Source organism: Artemia franciscana, chromosome 14 (assembly GCF_032884065.1).
Source record: "Artemia franciscana chromosome 14, ASM3288406v1, whole genome shotgun sequence".
Lineage (NCBI taxonomy): Eukaryota > Metazoa > Arthropoda > Branchiopoda > Anostraca > Artemiidae > Artemia > Artemia franciscana.
This window is the reverse complement of record NC_088876.1, coordinates 7,069,845-7,091,100: the sequence shown is the minus strand read 5'-3', so window position 1 is coordinate 7,091,100 and position 21,256 is coordinate 7,069,845. Positions and strand designations below refer to the sequence as shown.

Genomic DNA, 21,256 nt, shown 5'->3' with positions numbered 1-21,256 from the left:
GGAACTCGTAACTCAGATCTCTTGTTTTAAATTCCGACCGGATCCAGTGTGATAGGGGGAGGATGCGGAAATCCTGGAAAACGCTAGAAGTGGAGAGATCAAGATGAAACTTGGTGGTAAGAATAAGCACAAGTCTAAGATACGTGGCTGATATAACCGGACGGATCCCCTCTCTTTGGTCGAGCTTGGGGGGGGGGTAATTCGGAAAAATTAGAAAAATGAGGTATTTGTAACTTACGAACGGGTTATCAGATCTAAATGAAATTTGATATTTAGAAGGATCTTGTGCTTTAGAACTCTCATTTTAAGTCCTGACCAGATCCGGTGACATTGGAGAGAGTTGGAGGGGGAAACCGGAATTCTTGGAAAACGTGAAAATCGAGGTATCTTACGAATGGGTGATCGGATCTTAATGAAACTTGATATATAGAAGAATCTTATGTCTCCGATGCTCCATTTCCAATTTGAATCGGATCCGGGGAAATAGAGGGTTGGAGGGGGAAACAGAAATCTTGGAAAACGCTTAGAGTGGAGAGATCGGGATGAAAGTTGACGGGAAGAATAAGCACAAGTTATAGATACGTGATTGACATAATTGGAACGGATTTGTCCTCTTTGGGGGAGCTGGGGGTTGTTAATTTGGAAAAATTAGAAAAATTGAGGTATTTTAACTTAAGAACGGGTGACCGGATCTTAATGAAATTTGATATCAAGAAGGAACTCATGACTCAGACTCGGATAATTTCAAATCCTGACCAGATCTTTTGACATTGGGGGGGGGGAACCGGAAATCTTGGAAAACGCTTAGAGTGGAGAGATCGTGATGAAACTTGGTGAGTAGAATGAGCAAATGTCGTAGATACTTGATTGACGTAACCGGACTGGACCCGATCTCTTTGGGGGAGTTAGGGGGTGGGGGTCAATGCTTTGGCGAGTTTGGTGCTTCTGGACGCACCAAACTCGCTCAGAAACTGTTAGAAGACTTAAGTCCAAGACCGTTCGAAGATGACAAACATATGCTTCCTCTTTTGGAAGTTGCTGCCTCTCTAAGTGACGAAGTTCAGACCTGTCTCAGAGCTAGTAACGAGCTTTCAAAACATGTTTTTTTGCTGAATGTACAGAAGCACTACGCGTCGGTTGCAAAGTACATTTTAAAGCAAGTTTTGAACGGAGAATCTTAGTTGTTCCTGAAAAGCTTGTCTTTCTTGCACCCAAGCTAGTTTTTGAAGTAAAATTCTATTCAGGATTTGTTGTATGTCTCCTGAAAACTGTCCATCCCAGTAAAAACTGATTTGCTGCTAGACAAGTTTAAGCTAGTTCAGATGAGTGAGTTCCCACCTGTACCGGCAAGGATAGATGAACGATGGAATAGACTCATTGAAGATGGGAAGCATCCAAATTTGGTTGTCGTGGTGAAGAATACGTTGATTATTTCTCATGGTTTGGCCAGTGTTGAGCGCGGTTTTTCACTGTCTGAGAGGATCCTCAGTGAGCAGAGAGCATCCATGAATGAGTGCACAGTGAATTTCAAGCTTTTTGTTGCTGACAGGCTGTGTCGAGTTGGTGGGAGTGCTCAAAAGGTTTGTGTTACTGAAGATTTGATAAAGCTTGCCAAGTCAGCGCAGAAGAGGTATCAAAACTATCTGGAATGGGAGAGAGAGTTGAGAAAAGATAGCGAGAAGAACGGCACAAATTGGATTAAAAACAACAGCAAAGCAGCAGCTAATTGCTGAAGTGTCGTCGAACAAAAAAATAATAAAGACTCTTGAGGAGACTTTGAAAGAGAAAAGAGAAGCATTCGGGACTAAGGAAAAAGTGTTGTGGAAGGACAAATATGCTCTATAACCCTTCTGGGATGTGATGAAATTCCAGGTGATCTATTTTTTTTAGCATCCCTGGCGTCTGATCCTAGCTATCAAAGGGCATACGGTACATCTGTATTATAGGTTTGATAGTAACGACCGTAGGTCCCTAAAAGTCCCTTTTTCGGTTCTAAAAATCCCTAAGTCCCTATTTTCTTGTCGCCAAACCTGTGGCAGCCCTGATGCTATACTTTTTGGTCTTTGGTAACAGTGATGACAACGTAGTTCGTTCTTTACTCGTTCCTGCCAAGAAAAAGCCGAAGACTTTCCTGTGTGTAATGTTTGGTCTTAAATACACACATAATAGGGTTTATTCTCATTAATCAAGGTTAAAGTCAACAATACTTTCACGAGGCTTACAGAACCAATCTGCAAGCTGCCCCATTTTTAAAGAAATATCAATGATACCGTAAATTATAGGACAAAGATAAGGAGAGAAAAAATACGGGTAAGGAAAAAAGAAATTACTGTAAGATACTTTGGTCAGATCATAGAATGATTCAACTGGAATATTGTTATATAAGAAATGACCTGAGTTCAAAATCTCAAAGATTATTAAATGCAAAATTATTAAATGCAAAAATATTTATTGTTTTTGCCAATTACTTTTTTGGATTGAAACTAGAAAAAGACTAAAATAAATTTTGTTTTGTCTTATTTTTTAAGGACTATGCTACACTATTTTAATAGTAAAAGCTATTGATCCGTTATGGTATTAGCTGATAGAAAACGGCAAGAAAGCATGCAAGAACAGCCAGAAAAAAGGATAAAAACTGAACATAATAAAAAAATTCCTGAAGCAGTTGTGGGAGATAAAGAAAGCGATGGGGTAATTATTCTCCTAGATTGTTGTGATGAAGGAAGTGATCGGCCAGTATTAATTAGAGGTGATACAAATTTGAGAAGCTCCGACGAAAAAGAACGACAAAACCTGAGTAGAACAGCAGCTGTTGAGGAACAGAAAGAAACTAGGCAAGTAGAATCCATGGAAAAAATTGAACCTGAAAGTGAAGGAAGTAATAAGGGAATCGTAATGTCAGAACAAACCAAATGTAATGGAAATTTGAAATGTAAAGGTAATCAAAGTGGATCTAAAGTTAAAACCAAGAAAGTGCAGGAAATGATATCAACAGGAGATGCTGAAAGAGTATTTACAGTCCAGAAACGAACGGAAGTAACGCTAGAAGAAAAATTTGAAAGATCAGAAACTGAAGATACTGAAGCATGTTCCGAAGGGATTGCTGCAAATGCTACGAGTAGTTCGGAAATAGAATTAGGAAATAGATGTAGAATCAAAGAATTCTTATCCGAAGAAGATAAACACAAAAGAGTAATGCTGAGACCTGAATATGGATGTGAAACGATAGTTGAAAAAATAAATGAAGAGCATGCGCTTTGCCGACATCAACTACAAGACGTTGCTGAACGGCAGACAAAAGCAATGATGATGAAAGAAGCAAGTTGTTGTAGTGAGCTTGAAAAAAATCAAGAGTTGTTTCCAGCCCTCAATCATGTTAGTAGAAAGAGAAAGCCAGAAGAAAAGGAGTATAATGATGTTCAAAGACCAAAACGACCTAAGAAGGTGAAACGAAAAGAAGAAAAGACAAAAGAAATTAAGCAGAAACGTAAAGAAAACCTTAAAAAGTATAGGAGGAAAGAGAGAAATGCCAAGAGACTTGCACGGCTTGAAAGACATCGTCAATCGTCGTCAAATTACCTGAAAATTGTAAAACGAGTTTCATTTTATTTTAGTATTTAATATTAGTAAAACAACTTCTAGTAAGCATTTTTTTCTAGCTTGTTGGTAAAATGGGTTCTTTCTGTAACTGAATTAACATCCGAGGCTTTGAAGTGTCTGATTCCATTTTCTACCTCTTGATTGTGCCGGTTCATTGACCCAAGTAAAAAATTCTTTTTATCTTTAAAAATTCCTTTTGCTTCTTCAAAAGGGAGTTCGGGTTTGGGTTAGGAGTAATTGAAGACTTAGACCAAAATCATTTCCTTGATTCTCAATATATAAAAATTTCAACTTAAAATTTATAGAGAAATTTATTGTTGATAAGAAGGAATGATCTAAGGGGCCATTTCTCCCAGGGGAAAAAAGAAGAAAATAAACTCTTGCCCATAGAAAATAACAGAAATCTAATAAAAATATGCCCAATGAGCCATAGATAATTAATTAATTCCAAAATCCTACATTAGCCAAACATCGTGTAACCTGGTATTATTGTGGAGTTGATTGATCATTGACTGTTGCAAAATATATAATCTCTTAAGATGAATCTTATTTACTCTAAGAAATACTTGGATTTTATCATGGTGGGTGCAGCAGTAGCAGCAACCTACCAAAGGATGGACCACGGCCCACAATAACCGAATTAGCCTGAAACCCCAAAAGAAGGCGTCTTGCCGAAACAAAAAATATACAAACGGAATCCCCTGGGCTGAAAATCCTATGTAGGAAACTTACAGTCTTTGCTTGAACGACGGGAAAAATCCTTTGGCTTGAACAACAAGGAAAATCACTTTTTTGCATTGAAATCATCATCAATGTCTCTTTTCTTTTGTTTTCTCCTTCTCTGAAGCTAGCGGGGCACCGGAACGTCATAAGGAGTTGTTTAAAGACTCGTACTAGAGGAAAATGTCAACCTACTCACTTCTGTAATTACAAAAACAAAAAAGAGACACACCAGCGCAACAAATGCAAAAAAAGTGGTTTTCCTGTTTGTTCCCTGTGGGGGACTGTAATTCCCCTGTTTTAGATTTTCGACCATGCTGATTCCATTTATGTATTTGTCATTTTGATATGACGCCATTTCCGAAATATTTTAGGTTTTTACCACCACGAGTTTCTTTTCTTTATAAACTTTTTTTTTAAGATGAACGGAAAAAAATAGGAACCATTCCTGAATCAGTGTCAGATGGCATTTTTTTTTTCTCATTAGGCAGTTATTTTCATAATGTGTGTTTTTTTTTACTTATGGTTAGTATGGGCTGTAGTTCGCCTTTTACTAAGTTGCAGCAACTATTGCATCTGTGACAAAACATAATATTTAAAATAAAATAATTGTTTCGGCTAAAAGCTGTATTTTCGTATATAAGATAATGAATGACGTCAAAATCGTAGTTTACAACCATGAATGATGGGAAAAGTATAAGATACAAGAACAAAGTTCTACTCTAGAGAGGAAGCTTAACAGATTGCAGCATATGAAATAATACCAAATGGGATAACCTTAATGAAAACAAGATTAACGTTGTTACAGCAGCAGCTGTAATCTAATAAAAGACAAAAACGCCCCATAGTAACCGAAGAAAATAGCCTGTAACTCCTAAAAGCGGTGTTGGATCGAAACAAAAAGTACACCATTAGAGTCGCCTTTACCGAAAGTCAGTGGCTCGGAGCTTTACTCACACGCTTCCATAAATCCTGAACAAGACTTGTGAGCCAACCAATCGCATCAGAAATAAATATTTCGGAGAGCTTGTTGAATCTAGGATGCAAAATGATAGTTTGCGTAATTTTAAGCAAGGGGTGAATTGGTTCAATGGTAAGCGAAACTTAAAAATGGAATTTTGATAACAGTAAACGCATTAAAAGAATTAGATTTGTATACTGATTTAAAGTGAACCAGATTCATTAAGTTTTATGTTACCCATCACAAGCTACGGTTCAGTCAAAACTTGCCTGATTTCCAAGAAGGGATGAAACTACTACCACTAACAACTCACCGCAGCACCAAGCCGCCTGAGGTCTACACAGCTACGCATCCTTGTCCTCCATCCCAATCTATTCAGAGCCTCCCTCTTTATTCCCTCCCAGGAAGTTCCCATTTTGTTTAAATCTTTCTTATGACATCCTCCCACCCCAGACAAGGACGACCTGCTTTCTGTTTAGCCCTAGAGGGTTGGCCAAAAAGGAAAATCTTTGGCAGTCTTTCATCCTTTATTCCCAGAACGTTCCCTAACCATTTCAACCTTGCTTTCATTATAGCCCTAGAGAGCGGAATTGAAGTAGATTCTTCGTACAGCCTTACTGTTTGAAATACAGTCAGTCAGCCGGGTACCCAGAACAATCAGTAGGCAATTTCTCTGGAAAACATCTAGTAAATCTTCATCCGCTTTTCGGAGTGCCCATGCTTCAGAGCCATATTTGACCAATGTGATGGACTATTTTTGAAAATCATACCGTCAGATTCAGCGCATCAGAAAAGCCTACTGTAGAGGTTTCAAGCTCCCCTCGCAAAAATTTGGAATTGTGAATTTTTGCCAAAAGAAAGATCAAGGGTGTGTGTTTATTTGTTATTTTTTTTTTCCATGGATGATTATTTCGAAATAATGGCCCTAGAAAATTGAGAGAGGGTTTGTTCAAATAGAAACAAAAAGTATCCTTTTGTATTCAGCAAAAATGATTTGGTTGGAGAAAGATGTAACTTGTCAAAAAACTGCATTTTTGGTATATTACGCGTTTACTTGCCCATATGACGTCATGACATCATTCGAGGGTCATGACTGACCTCCGATTCTGGCCAAATATTAACAAGTTCATAGCAGTTGAAATTTTAAGATCGATTACATAGTATTGAAATTTCAAATAACTGTCCTTCTTTTTTTTAACCCTGTTATATATAAACTAGGTTTCTACCGGAGTCACCTACTGTCCTCGGCTAGTGCACACAATGCCCAGGATCCTGTAGTAAGCAGAAATATTTTATCAGACGGAACGGAGCCCCTGGGCCTGTTCGTAAAATCATTCAAAGAAAAGGTGGTCATTTAATTTACGTCCGCTGGAATGAATTGGCAAAATGCTGAGATGCTAGACACGTTTTGTGGATCACGTATAAACAATGACATATTGCCGGGGATTGTTCGATCGTTCTTTTAGGCCATCAATCTCGGGCCGAACGAAAAGCAGGTTGCCGTCAAATTGGGGTTGCAAGAGGTTGTAAGGACGGATTTAAGAGAAATAGTAACTCCTTGGAAGAGGGTAAAGTGTGAAGCTTTTAATAGATTGAGATTTAGGAGGAGCATGCGCAGTTGTGTTGCTCTCATGCCACGTGGCGCTGCAGCGAGTTGTTAATGAAAACCATGAAAATCTGTTTGATTGAAAGATTCTCTCAGGTATATATTTATAGTCAAAACATAGTTAGACTCAGAGAGTGCGATCCTCAGAATCGCAATTATTCACTAATCTCGACAGTAATGATATCAACTTTAACCACTCTACAGGTTATGCACGCGTCATGTCACTTCGCGAATCAACACACGTTTTTGTTTTAACTATATTTGTACATATAACCCACTACATATTGAATTTCAGAAACTGCAAAAAGAAATTGCGATAAAAATGTCTATCGGGTCCATAAGTCCCTTGAATCGGGACTTAAATGCTACTAAACAGGCATCTTTTATTTGTGTTTACCATTAAATGGAAAGTACCCACATGTTCAGCTTTCGCTTGTGACTAACTCTAGGTTTGAGATAGGAGGTGTTTTATTGAAATGCGTACTAATTGGCAAAAAATTGGACTGTGGCTTATTGTATTTGGATTAGTGTTCCTTTTTCTTGGTTTAGTCTTGCTTTTTAATCAACGTTTATTTTCAATTGGTAATGTTCTATTTGTATGTGGTATAGGGTGTTCGATAGGCCCTCAAAGAACCTTCTGGTTCTTTTTTCAGCAACATCGAGTTCAAGGGTCTCTTGCGTTTTTTGGGGGAATGGCATTAGTCCTGTCTGGATGGCCAATCGTTGGGGTGGTCTTTGAATTCTTTGGCATCTATTTACTATTTAAGGGCTTTTTGACAAATAACGTTTCATCTTTACGGCAATTACCTATAATTGGATCCATTCTGAGAATACCACCACTTCGTAGGATTATGGACAAGCTGGAGGGAAGTCGATATAATGTTTAAGTGGGTTTTTATAAGTTTTTTTAGATAAATTCTAAAATAAGGTACAGTTTGTTTACGCAAGAAACATGAAATTCTTGAAGAAATAGATGAAGAACTTTTACTTTTTCTACATCAACTACAAGACGTTGCTGAACGGTAGATAAAACCAATGAGGCCGAAAGAAGCAAGTTGTAGTGAGCTTGAAAAAAAATCAAGAGTTTTTTCCAGCCCTTAATCATGTTAGCAGAAAGAGAAAGCCGGAAGAAAAAAATATGATGATGTTCAAAGATCAAAACGGCCTCAGATGGTAAAACAGAAAGAACAAAAGACGAAAGAAGTAAAGCAAAAATGCAAAGAAATCTTTTAAAAATATAGGAGGAAAGAAAGAAAGGCCGAGAGACTTGAACGGCTTGAAAGCCACCGTCAATAGATGTCACAATAACGAAAGAATGCGACTAAAGAAGGAAGACTTTCACAAACCCCGAAGAGAAATGAAGATTGAAGGCAACGTGAGATTAACATTGTCTTAGTTGGGCTTCCGGGATCAGGAAAAGGAACACGAGCCAAGAGGATAAGTGAAATATATAGGTTTGTTTCAATAGGATTATTTGAGTTTTTGTGCAAAGAAACTATGGATGATTCTCCCTATAAAACCCCCGTTCAAAGTTACATGAGCAAAGAACAGCTGGTTCCAACTAGGCTCTCCATGCAATTGATAAAAAAAATGCATACAACAACAGAAAGATAACATCCCTTCGTTATTTGAGGATTTTCCTAGAAACATTCGACAACTTACAATTTTGGATACCCTTTAACTTACCCTTTAACTGAACTTTACCCTTTATTACCCTTTAACTGAACAAAACAAGCCCATTTATGCTGCTATTGTTTTGGATGTCCCCAAACAAGACCTCCTAAAGCGATTAAGAGGGTAACGTTTCCTGGTATTGACTATTATCAACTTAACGATAAACTTTATAAAGTTAGTGACGTTGGGAATATAGATGAAATAGTAAAAACATTTAAGATATTATAAATAGCTTATTGCGTGAATAAAGACGCATGAAACTATCTAGCGAATCATAACGAAGTGTGCATTATTGTTCACTTAATTTTATGAGATGTATGCAAGGTATTGTCGATAATATGGGTTGATGTCGTCTTTTTCAATTGTTGGCCCTTCCAAAAGGAATCAAGAAAATTATTCAGATCCTTGAAAGAAGAAAAAACGATGAAACAAAACCATCTACGAACTTACAGTGCCTGTGGACAAGTAGAAAACAAAAAAAGAAACATTGATGGGGGTTCCTATGCACAAAAGTGATTTTCATTGTTGTTCAAGCCAAAAGACTGTAAGTCTCCTATATGGGTTTTCGCCCTTGTTGATTTCAATCATGTACTTTTAGTGTTGGTCCGGTGCCTTTTGTTAGGGGTCTCTGGCTATTTTTTTCTTCTTTTTTTTTGTTACTTTGGGCCGTGGTTCATCCTTTGTTAAGTTGCAGCTACCAGTGCAACCATCATGATAAGTTCTAAATACTTCGTTGAGTAAACCAGATATGTCTTCACAGATTATTGATTATTTAACAGTCAATGATAGATAACTCTGCTATAGTTACCAGGTAGTAGAATGGTTGGCTAACGTAGAACTTTGATTGCTTCATCTATGTCTAGTTTAGCGTTTTCTTTACTGGGATTACGTCTCCTATGGGCATGGGTTTATTTTCTTCTTTTTGTTCCCAGAGAGATGTGGCCTCTTGAGATGGATTATTTCAGGCTGAGATAGATTTTTTTTTTTTTTACTGTCCTGCACTGGCAAATTGGGTTTAACCTCAGCTTGTTAATACAGGGCCTAGGGATTAAACCTAGCTGTAGCAACGCACTGCAGGGCCCGGATTTTGATTCTGGTGATTAGATTATGCGAAAGTTTCTCCATGTTAATTCATATGATAACAAGAAGAAGATTTTTTTTCAGGCACAACTTTGTTTGGTTTACGATAAGGTAATTATTTATCACCAATAGCATTCCATTCGCCGAAAACCTTATGCAGGAAACTTGCAGTCCCTTGGCATGAACAACAAGGAAAGTTTATTCGCGTGTATACTGCAAAAGGTGTCTTGGGCAATAGCGATGATAATGTAGTTCGTTCTTTACTAGTTCCTGTGTGTAAAATTCGGTCCTAAAATAGACCAGGGTTGGGCTGAACCACTGCCCAAAGTAACTAAAAATTAAAAGTGCTTTTTGGAAAAAAAACTAACGAGTGAGAAAAATTACAAAAAATCGCATTTTAATGCTGATTTTAAATATATAAGTTTAATCGAGTTTAGTCTTACACATCAAAAGTTACGAGCCTGAGAAAATTTGCCTTATTTTAGAATTAGGGGAAAACATCCCCTAAAAGTCATAGAATCTTAACGAAAATCACACCATCAGATTCAGCGTATCAGAGAACCCTATTGCAGAAGTTTCAAGCTCCTATCTACAAAAATGCGGAATTTTGTATTTTTTGCCAGAAGGCAGATCACGGATGCGTGTTTATTTGTATGTTTGTTGTTTAGTTTTTTTTCCAGGTCTGATCGTATCGACCCAGTGGTCCTAGAATCTTGCGAGAGGGCTCATTCTAACGGAAATGAAAAGTTCTAGTGCCCTTTTTAAGTGACAAAAAAATGGAGGGTACCTAGGCCCCCTCCCACGCTAATTATTTTCCCGAAGTCACCAGATCAAAATTCTGAGATAGCCATTTTATTCAGCATAGTCTTATAACTATGTCTTTGGGGACGACTTACTCCCCCACAGTCCCCGTGGGAGGAACCACAAGCTACAAACTTTGACCAGTGCTTACATATAGTAATGGTTATTTGGAAGTGTACAGACGTTTTCAGGGGGGTTTTAGGTTGGGGGAGGGTTGAGAAGAGGGGGATATGTTGGGGGAACTTTCCTTGGAGGAATTTGTTATGGGGGAAGAAAATTTTCATGAAGGGAGCGCAGGATTTTCTAGCATTATTAAAAAAAAACAATGAAAAAATAAAAAGAGTAAGTAAGGAGAAGCATTAAAACTTAAAACGAACAGAAATTATTACGCATATGATAATCTCACCTCCTCCTAATACCTCGCTCTTTGCGCTAAAGTATTTTTAGTAATTTCAACTATTTATTCGACGGCTTTTGTGATTCAGGGGTCATTCTTAAGAAATTGGGGCAAAATTTAAGTATTAGTGTAAAGAGCGAGGTACTGACGAGGGGGGTGAACCCCTTCATATACGCAATAAAAACATGAGAATACAGAAGTTCGTTACGTAAGCCAATTTGTAAGTTACGTATATCTTTTTTAATAAAACATTCGTAAAAAATTAAAAGTTATAGTTGCCTTTTTAAGTAACCAAAAAATCGGAGGACATCTAGACCTCCTCCCATGCTCCTTTTTTTCTCAAAATCATGCGGTCAATACTATGAGAAAGCCATTTAGCAAAAAAAAATATGCAAATTTTGTTTTAGTTATTCATCTGCGGAGAGCCAAAATCAAAACATGCATTGATTCAAAAACGTTCAGAAATTAAATAAAAAAACAAGTTTTTTTTTACGGAAAGTAAGGAGCGACATTAAAACTTAAAACGAACAGAAATTACTTCGTATATGAAAGGGGATGCTTCCTCATCAACGCCCCGCTCTTTACGCTAAGGTTTTTTACTGTTTTAAAAAGTAGAGTTATGAGAAAAGTTTCAAACATTAGTGTAAAGAGCGGGACGTTGATGAGGAAGCATCCCCTTTGGTATACAAAGTAATTTCTGTTCGTTTTAAGTTTTAATGTCGCTCCTTACTTTCCGTTAAAAAAACTTTTTTTTTTATTTAATGGTGGTAAGAAATCGCTCGAGTGGTTTACGCAAATCTGAATAAACCAAACTTAGGAGGGAACTATGGGGAAAAAGTTGGTTTAAGATCTACTTGCTTCAGACAAGTCCTGGGTGAAGGAAATTTCCTGTGCCACCAGTATAAGCAAGCCAATCGCCTGTGCAATTTGGCTGTGGCAGCATCTGTTGCAGTTTCTGCTGCCGAAAGAACAATTAGCAAGCTCAAGTTTATCAAGAATTTGCTGAGAACTGCCATGGTTGATATTTGACTAAATTCCTTATGTTGTTAACAAATGAGAAAGACCTTAATGAGGCAATTGACTTAAACAACTTTTTTCCAGTGGTGATCCACTTTGAAGAACAGACGAATACAAGCATAGCTGTCTATAGTAACGCATGATGTATTCCGTCTGAGCTTCCTGTTTGTCTCCGTAGATTAGTATAAACGATAGAAGGTTAATTATAATACATTTTAGCGAGTCGTATAATCTGACCTAGGAGTCGTTTAAATGATTGGATCTCACCCCTCCTGGACTTGGTCCTTCGAGCCCCCCGGCTTTCAAGGGGCTGATGGTTACATTTTGACATTCCTAAAATTTATTTTCAAAGTAAAATTTTAGTCTAATCGAAACATTTGTTACCGACCCTGAATCAGCTAAAAGTGGCAATTTTTTCGCTCGAGGCAGTTTTTTATGAATATGTTTTCAAATTTTTAGTTACTATGAGAGGTGGTTCGCTCTCTACTGCATTGCAGCCATCGTTGTCACTGGGATTTTACTCAGAATTGCGGGCTCACGATACAAGGTCTTTCACCATAGTAGCTATAAAGGAAGGGTAGCTAAAAAGGACTGCTTTTTCCTATAAAATTTTCTCATTTATGCTTGTTTGTTTTTTTCCGTTTTTGGTTCCTCTCCTTTTTTCATTCCTCTTTCTCATTCTTTTCCGTTCCTGTCCTTCTCTGCTCTTTCTCAGTACTTATGTTCTATTTTTTCAAGGTCCAAGAGATTCGGAGCGCAAGTGCTTCTGGAAGTGGCTCTGAAACAGCTGATATTAGTGAGTTTTTTTTTTATGTTAAGATAGCTCAGACTAAATTTCTTCTAATTTAGTCCAATATTTATATTAACAGTACTTATGTTAACATTTATATTAATTATCGTTTTACTAATAATTTTTATTAATAATAGTAACATTTTGTAAGGGTGGGCTAGGGAGGTGAGGGTGGGCTAGGGGGGTAAGGGAGCAGGGAGAGTATGTGTATTCATGAGTAAGAGAGATTGGATTGGTTATTATAGGTAAGTAGATATGTGGACTTTCGCACGAATACAAACCCTCATAGGTTTTCCCCAGCGCGAAAATGTTGTATTTTATTTATTTATTTGTGAATGTCGAAATAAAAACTTGGACTTAATTAATTAGAATTTGTATCTAAATTAGGTATTTTCCATATCTGTTATTTAACCATTATCTGTTAATTAGTTTATCTGCTGAAGACTGCCACTGTGTATGTGACAGAAATATCCAGAAATGTTTTTCGTGTTTCACTGTCAAACAAAGGAATTTTCCCTATTGAACCTTTATTTATACGCTAATTAGAAATAATCATTATTTATCATTAATAATAATTATAAACTGATTGTATATACCATTATATTAATATTTATGATGTCTATTTAGTTAATTTCTGCATTAACAGTATTCACAATAGCAGTTATATTAATTATTATATGATTCTACCGATAGTTTTTATTACTGGTAATAAAATTACTTAATAAATGTTTATAATTAGCTTTTATAATTAATAATAATTACAATTTGATTGATACATACATTATTATATTAGTATTTATATTAACATACCTTGGACTTAGAATAATGATCTATCCTAAACGAAAAAAGAGGTGTAATGAGGTTATGTATAAGTGAGGTTATAATTATCGTAGGAGGGGGAGGGCATGATATCTAAAAAAATTGTAGCATAAAAAAATCCATTTTAGTGTGATGTTTGAAAAATTCCTAAAAGAAAGTTTCCTTAAAAGTATCTTAGGAGATAGTTTCCTCCCTACTTCCCGTAGGTTCAGTGCAATGTAAATTAAAAAATATTTCAAGAAATATAAACTCTATGCAGTGGTCGGTAAAATACTCTTAGAAAATATCTAAATGCAAAATATTGCATTTGTTTGTAAATTCGTTTAATTAGTATTTTCAATGCCGTGACTTTATTTATATTTATACTTAAATCCTGAATTTTTTTTTTTTAATACCCAAGTGCTTGGAACTAAAATATGAAAAGGACAATAAAGAAAGAATGTTTACTAGGGTAACCATACGGGTTTTATTTAGGTTTTACTGTACTCCTAGCAATATTATACAAAACAAGAAAAACAAATATCAAACCACGTCAATATGCTTCACTAAAATTCATGCATCTACGACATTCAACATCTACAATTTCAGGTGTTTTTTGTCTTGCAAAATAGCACATGTGACTGAGAAACGTTGCTCGACAGGAGCAGGTGAGGTGATTGAAGTGTAATTCTTCTGAAATTGCTATATAAGAAGTATTGAACCAAGGTCTTTCATCTTGTCTTCAGGAGGTCAAATAGTTCGTAGTAACACTCTAAGCGAAGAGTGTTGGCAGTAGATCCGAAATAAAACCGAAGTTTTGATTAAAATATACGCTAACAACCCTGTCTTTCCCGAAGGTTTTTTATGAACCTTTCTATACGAAATGAGTAATTCTTCATAACTTTGGGTCCTTGCCCAGGGAGGTCAAAGGCAACGTGCCATTCATGTTTCGATTTTTATGATTAAACTGATTTGCGTAAAAAATCAAAATTTCTCCTAGGTCACTTTCGCCCTTAATAAGGTCACTAAAACTTTTGAGTCGCGTTCACATGAAACCTCTCCCCAATTTTTGTAACCACTGATTTGATACGGCAACCCTAATAGAAACAAACAAACAGCAAAAAAAAGGATAATAATAATCACGCACCCTTAACACGAAAAATACGAAATTTCGCATTTTCGTAGTCATGGGCTACGAAGATTCTTCTAGGGAGTCCTTGTGCATTCGGAACTCGACGGTGTAATTTTGGTCAAAACCAACTCGTTTTAGGGGGGAGGGGGGTCCTTTCCGAAATTAAACAAAGTCATGCATGCTTATAATTTTAAACTTAATAAATTTTAAATATTTGCAATCAGCCTAGAATGGAATTTCTAATTTAAAGGAGAGTTTCTGCGTTCAGACACGGCATCATTTGTAGGACTATCTGCTTCCATAAAGGGAAACAAGTCCGACTCACTCAATTTTTTTAATTTCGGCTTGTGCTAGTCCTACAAATTACTTCTAATTTTGATTAGGCACCAAAGAGTGCACACTGGGGAAAAACCGTTTAAATGTGAGGTCTGTGAGAAAGCTTTTTCTAGATCAAGCAGTTTGACTAAGCACCGAAGAGTGCACACTGGGGAAAAACCGTTTAAATGTGAGGTCTGTGAGAAAGCTAGTCCTACCGCTTTGTGTTCAGAGAATATGGCTATGAGTCCCATATCTAAAAGGAAATCATCAGTCGAGGTTTTCTTTTTTCTGAAAACACCTAGTCGTGAAAGTGAAAGTTGCAATCACAAAATCCCCGAAGTTTTTGACACAGACGTCCATAGACAGAGGACTGTAAAAATGCTTTTCTGGCCCCCGTAAAACAGTTGAATCTAGCAGAATGGCGGGCTTTAGAGCCCGGCTGTGCTGTGTATTAACGATATTCTTTTTCAGTTCTTTGAGGATTGACACAGAAAGAGCAGTCTTTTATCCTTCAGCAGAGCTAGCTCTTTTCTGCTAGAGATGCAGAGAGCAGCAGATGTAGGTTATCTAATACCCAGCTCAGCAGTCTTCTGCTTGAAAGCAGAAGATGCAAGGTGTCAAATGCTCTGTTTAGGGGATCGACAACCTGTACACATTCACTCCGAAGCTCAATCTCAGAAAATAACCCGAGACACATTAAGATACTCACAAGATTATTGTATCTTATGTATATGCTCTGCACTGTCACATATCCAAAATGTTGTGTTTGGGAGTTTTAGAAGCTCTTTTCACGTCGGTTCCTTAAATTTATCTGATGCCTTTTGTTCTGTCGCTGGATGCATTCCAAAGTGACTGGCACTTAGGGAATCCAGCGCTTAAACGTTCTGGGAGAGATTACGTGTAAAGGCATGCTTAGCATCTTTAATAGTAACTAAGATAAGGGTATGGGTGATGCAACGGAGAAGATTGGAGAGACAGTAACCTTTGTCTGCATCCTTTTTATTCTGTTCATCACAAAAACCGATAAGATGCGAGCTGTGATCATTACTGGTCTCTTTTTTATCTTATTCGTTTGACAGAACGTTCTCATTCTCTGATTCTATATCTACTTCAAGAATTTACATCTGTAGCTTGATTGACGGCTGCATAGTTTCTGAGCACCTTGACAAAATTGCGTTTAATATCTGTAATTGTCTTTACTATTGTTATATAAGCCAGGCTAAATTCTTTGTTTATCTTACTTATGCTAGAACCACACACGCTGTAATTATGCGTTCCCACAAAGCACTGGCACGCAAAGGTTGACTTAATCAATGTGTAGTTCCGTGTAAGATAACTCTTTGTTACTTGCAATACACACCTCTATGGCATTTGAAAGATAGTTCATGTTTGGAAACTTTTCAATGAGGCACTGTCTTGTATTGGTATATTGCGTGTTTACGTCGGTTACAAGAGTCTTATCTTTCATGATTGACACATTTGATGACAGGCAATGAACAAGATCATGGAATGCTTTCTTTTTAGCCCTTTCAGAGGTTTCATTTTATTGACTATATTGTTCGTAATCAGGTACTCAACTTGTGGTTTTGGTAGCTTTACCATCCTCTTCAAGCAAACCACTTCTCAGCCACTATTAGTTTTTGTAGTGAAGAATTTTTGTGATGTGAAGAATCGAAGTTGTGCCTTGCCAAAGATGCCGTAGTAGTTACTGCGTCGGTTTAATTAAGGTTTTCCACGGGTGGAACCTCTCTGTATGGAGAAAGATAATCTCTAAGTAGATGGTGGAGCTTTTACAACCTCTTTGGACAGCAGAGAGAACTTCCCTCTTAGGAGAGGAAGGTACCTTTCCATTAGAAGGGGAACAAACTCTAAGGAGATGATGTCTTGATCATCTTGTAGATAATTTTGGTAGATGATCCAAAGGCATATCTTCATAAAATGAGTAATTTTCTAAGAAAAGATATTATATCAGAATTTCCTGATGTAAATTCGCAAAAGTAACGTGGATTTATGGCATCTTATGGATGAGATATTTTTGCTAGAAAAGAAAAAAAGATAAACGCAAAAAGAATTAGGACTGCAAAAATGCAGCTTGCGTAGCTAAAACCTGTTAAATACAGTAATAGTTTTATTCAGTTCGGTAAATGTCAACTTTTATTGAAAATTGTGTGGAAGAGTAATTCCCCTTTTTTTTCTTACGGAGTAGTCTCTCACTTAGAGTTTTTGGTTGACGAAGTTAGAGCCTTTTTAAACTAGATTTTCTAACCTATCGTGACGGTCTAGAGCTTCAAAAGTAACTGCTGAACCAGAATTTGGAGCATAGAGGTTAAAAAACCTTCATTCCTGATCATGGCTAGCTCAACTTTTTTTGTGATGCGAGGTATATCTGACTTGCTGCAGTGTTTTATCGAGATTTTTACATGACTTTTGAATCAATATACGTAGTAATCCTTGCAGAGTCTGTACCTAGAGCACTTAGTTCCTAGTCAGCTCTTATCTAGAGTTCCTGTCTAGTGGTCTGGAACTATTTGATATATTCTGCAAGGATTGCGATAAACCCTGTATGCGAAAGTATTTTGTCGTTCAAATACAGAAAAAAACTGCTTAAATACGTATATCAAGTACGCTTCCAAAAGTGTATTTAAATATTATTTGAAATATATGAAAAGCATTTAAATACGTATTTAAAATACTTGTATTTAAATACTGCTTTATTATAGGCTCTATATCGTCCAGGATTGATTATTTATCCGGGTTTCCTACAGGGTAACGCGTAATTTCATAAATTAAATAAAATAGCTAAGCTCTTTTAAAATGTAGCGCTGTTGCTAAAATAGCGATTCAAAGGCGAGTATGAGCAACACCAAATTGTATGCGTTCAAGCTGTAAGATATGTCAAAGACGTTTTTTCGAATTTGTTTGCGCCTGCTAAGGGCTATGGAAAAAATTCTATTGGTGATTGGACCATTGATCGTTTTGACGTTTCTTACTTGTTCTATATTATTCGTTTTATTATTTTTTTATTTTTTTTTTGGTAAATGACGACTTATACTTACTGACGACACGACTGCCTGTCCATGGATTATTCTTTATGGTTGATTGTGTATGGCTATGCTGTTTGGCCTATGTGATTGTATGGATTTATAGGGTTAAGGCCTCATTCAAGTGCTGATCTATATCAATCACTAATGTAGGAAAACAGTCTTTTTTTTTTTTTTTTTTTTTTTTTTTTTTTTTCTTTTTTTTTTTTAATGTGTTTGTGCTGTTGCATTGGTGATTTCTCTTTTCATTATATAAAGATTATGCTATCGTTGCAGCAGCAACGTTTTCAACTGCTGCAATAATTTATTTACCTTTCAATAGAAAGGATAATATTTAGTCCTATTCTGTCCTTCTCATTCTGTCCTATTCATGTTCATAACTTATTTTTAAGGAAGGACAGGGGGAGGGGGTCGAAATTGAACACCTATAAGACTTTGTTGTGCTTCTTGAGGCACTATTATCTCTTAAAATAAAGTGGCTTCCACATTAAAAGTTTCGCATAATTGGAAGACTAATGAATATAGTATATAAACTATATGAACATAGGCGGGGGGTACAGGGGACAGTGTAACTATAAAAGAGGGTAGATTAGGAGAATTTACCCCTCTCCTTCTCCCTACATTGGTTCAGAAAACTGCTTCTAAAAATTAAAAGATGATTGCCTGGAGCGTAATCCTGTCATTTTTTGACTACATGTAGCCTGATTCCCATAAGTGCAAATGAATATTTTCCCATGCTGAAAAAAAGCGGCCTAAATTTGTTTTTTGAGTTTTCAAAATCTTTTCAGTCAATTGCTAACCTGCTTCTACTTTTCAGTTCATTCATCGCAAGAGGTAATACAAACGCAATTGAAAATTATGGAAGAAATAGAAAGAAAGAAGAGACAAGAAGAAGAAGACGAAAAACTGGCAAGAGAATTAAGCGAATTATTCAACACTGGCAAACCTAAATTGAAACAGAAAGGTGACCCCGGATTCTATGAACTACGTAATAACCCAAAAACACAACTAAGTTCAGATTCTACTTTAGTTCCATCTACTTCAAATGGAAAAAATACTGTTTTATTGGTTAATGAAAAAGAAGATAATATTGTGACAAATGGGTTAAAAAGAAAGAGAAAATTAAGTAAAGAAAATAATGATATGGTTAAGCAACGTAAAATGACGGGAGAAAAACATAATATTGATCCTGATGTGCAAAAAGATGACAATGTAGGTTCAAAAGAAATTAAGAGACAGGTGGACAAGAAGGGAGCTAGTGGGGTTTTAATTGATGAAAGTGAAACAATTCATGGCGGATTGCTTCATAAACAATTTGCAAATAATGATGACTTAAGTCTAGCTGGACGAAAGCTTAAAACAACTAAACCTTGTGTGAGAGGAGAAAAAAGACAAATGAATAAGAAGGAAATTAAGACGAGATTGAGGTCTACTCCATTAAATGACGAAAGTGCTGAAAGTATCAAAGATAATATTGAACATAAAAGGGGGGTAGGTGCTGAAGTAGGGATGAAAGGACAATCGAAAATAGGAGTTAGGAACGTGTCAGATGACGAAAGCGGAAAATTAAGTCCTATCTTATCAAATTGCAATGAGACAAAAATTAATAGCACTTGTAATGAGGAAAAGCCGACGCATAACGATTATGAAGACGCAAGAGACGAAAAAATTACGGGAAGGAGTGCAAGGCGCCAAAATAGACAGGCGATTAAGGATGAAGTTACGTGCCCTGCCGTTGATGATTGTGAAGTAAAGCCCAAAAGATTAAGCCATTCCAAACTCAATATTAAAAGTGATAAATTAAACAGGTGTAGTGAAAAAAACGAAAAAACTGTCAAGGCTGTTTTGAAAAAACAGAATTACGGTGAGGGAACTAAACAGAACGGCAAAAGTATGGTTGAAACTGGGCGCCAGAAACCAGAAAAGTATACTCCAATTTCATCGAATCCTAGAACGGGAATGGGTTTGAGAACCCAAAAGAGACAGACGAATAAAGATGAAGTCTTATGTATGGCAATTGATGATTGTGAAGTAAAGCTCAAAACGTTAAGCTCTTCCAAAGTCCATACTAAAAGAAATAAATTAAATAATTGTACCAAAAGATTCGAAAAAACTGTCAAGGTTATTTCGAAACAAAAGAAGCTTGGTGAAGGTACTGAACAGAACGACAGGATTATGGTTGAAACTGAACACCAGCAACCAGAAAAATATATACCAGAAGAATATACTCCAATTTCATTGAGTCCTAAAACGAAAAGTAAATTGAGCAGAAATAAGCGGGTAAAAGGAGTTATTATTTCTACAGCTAAGAGGAGTGAAGAAACTCGTGAATGTGATGATGATACAATTGGTGGAAGCAGTCCTAAGAGACGAAAAGTGGCGAACGTTTTGGAAGCAAACAGTCCTACAAACAAAGTCAATCGTATGTCTAAATTTAGCAAGACTTTCCAAGTAGAAAGTAGGAACAATATTGATGGCAGTGATGACGATGAAATTTGTGGAAGTAATTCTAAGAAACAGAAAATTACTAAATTTAAAAGAATTCTTAATCCAAGAGCTGTATTATTGAAAGCTAAACAAAAAATAAAAGATGATGAGAACTCTGCGGATGTGCTAAAGAACACTATAAACTTATCAGAAACATTTAATCATAAAATTGAAAATAATATAACTTTTAGAGAAAATAGAAATGGAAGATCTACTGCTTTAAATAAACTTCTGAACCGGAATCATCTCAGAAGGCGCGCTGATGATGAGACTATAACTCAGGAGTTAATAGAAGACCAGAACCCTGGTGCACCGGAATCGCGGAGCACCTCTCCAATTCTCAGCCAAGCTCGATGTGTTTCGCCAGAGTTTTAAGACCTTGTTTTTCTTGTTATGTCGTATAGATTGTTCCATACGATTCAATACCTCTATAATATATTTCAACAAAAGGGAGTTCTCCAAGGTCAATCTGAAAATCTTTCAATCCCATAAGGATCGAATCTGTGCAATTATGATCTAGCTATGGAAATCATAAACGAAGAAAAACAAATTGTAAATGTAAAGGTGCTGTACTTATGTTGTTGTTGTTTTATCCTTGAATTGAATGAAACACTTTGCCTTAATTTTTTGTATAAAAAATGTAAAACTTTATTATATAGCTCGGCAGGGACTGCTGGATTTCTAACGTTTTTAGGATTTTTTCGTCCGGGAGCTTCTTAATTATATATTAGCTGTATCTTAATTACACTAGTATTGTACTCTAACTGTTTCTTAATTATATTTAACTAATTGTATACTTTTATCTGTAAACTAAGGTGTCTTAATTACACATTT

At 36.3% G+C, this 21,256-nt stretch overlaps 1 protein-coding gene across 2 annotated transcripts in view; it reads left to right on the top strand.

Annotated features, from left to right (window-relative positions):
- Positions 1–21,045, top strand: part of LOC136035252 (breast cancer type 1 susceptibility protein homolog) — a 36,779-nt gene extending 15,734 nt beyond the window's left edge. For both annotated transcript variants that reach the window (XM_065716921.1, XM_065716922.1), the window contains 2 exons: positions 12,595–12,652; positions 18,753–21,045. In XM_065716921.1, coding sequence (XP_065572993.1) covers positions 12,595–12,652; positions 18,753–20,797 — 2,103 coding nt within the window. In that variant the 3' untranslated portion in view covers positions 20,798–21,045. The remainder of the gene's footprint in view (positions 1–12,594; positions 12,653–18,752) is intronic.
- The last annotated feature ends 211 nt before the right edge of the window (positions 21,046–21,256 follow it).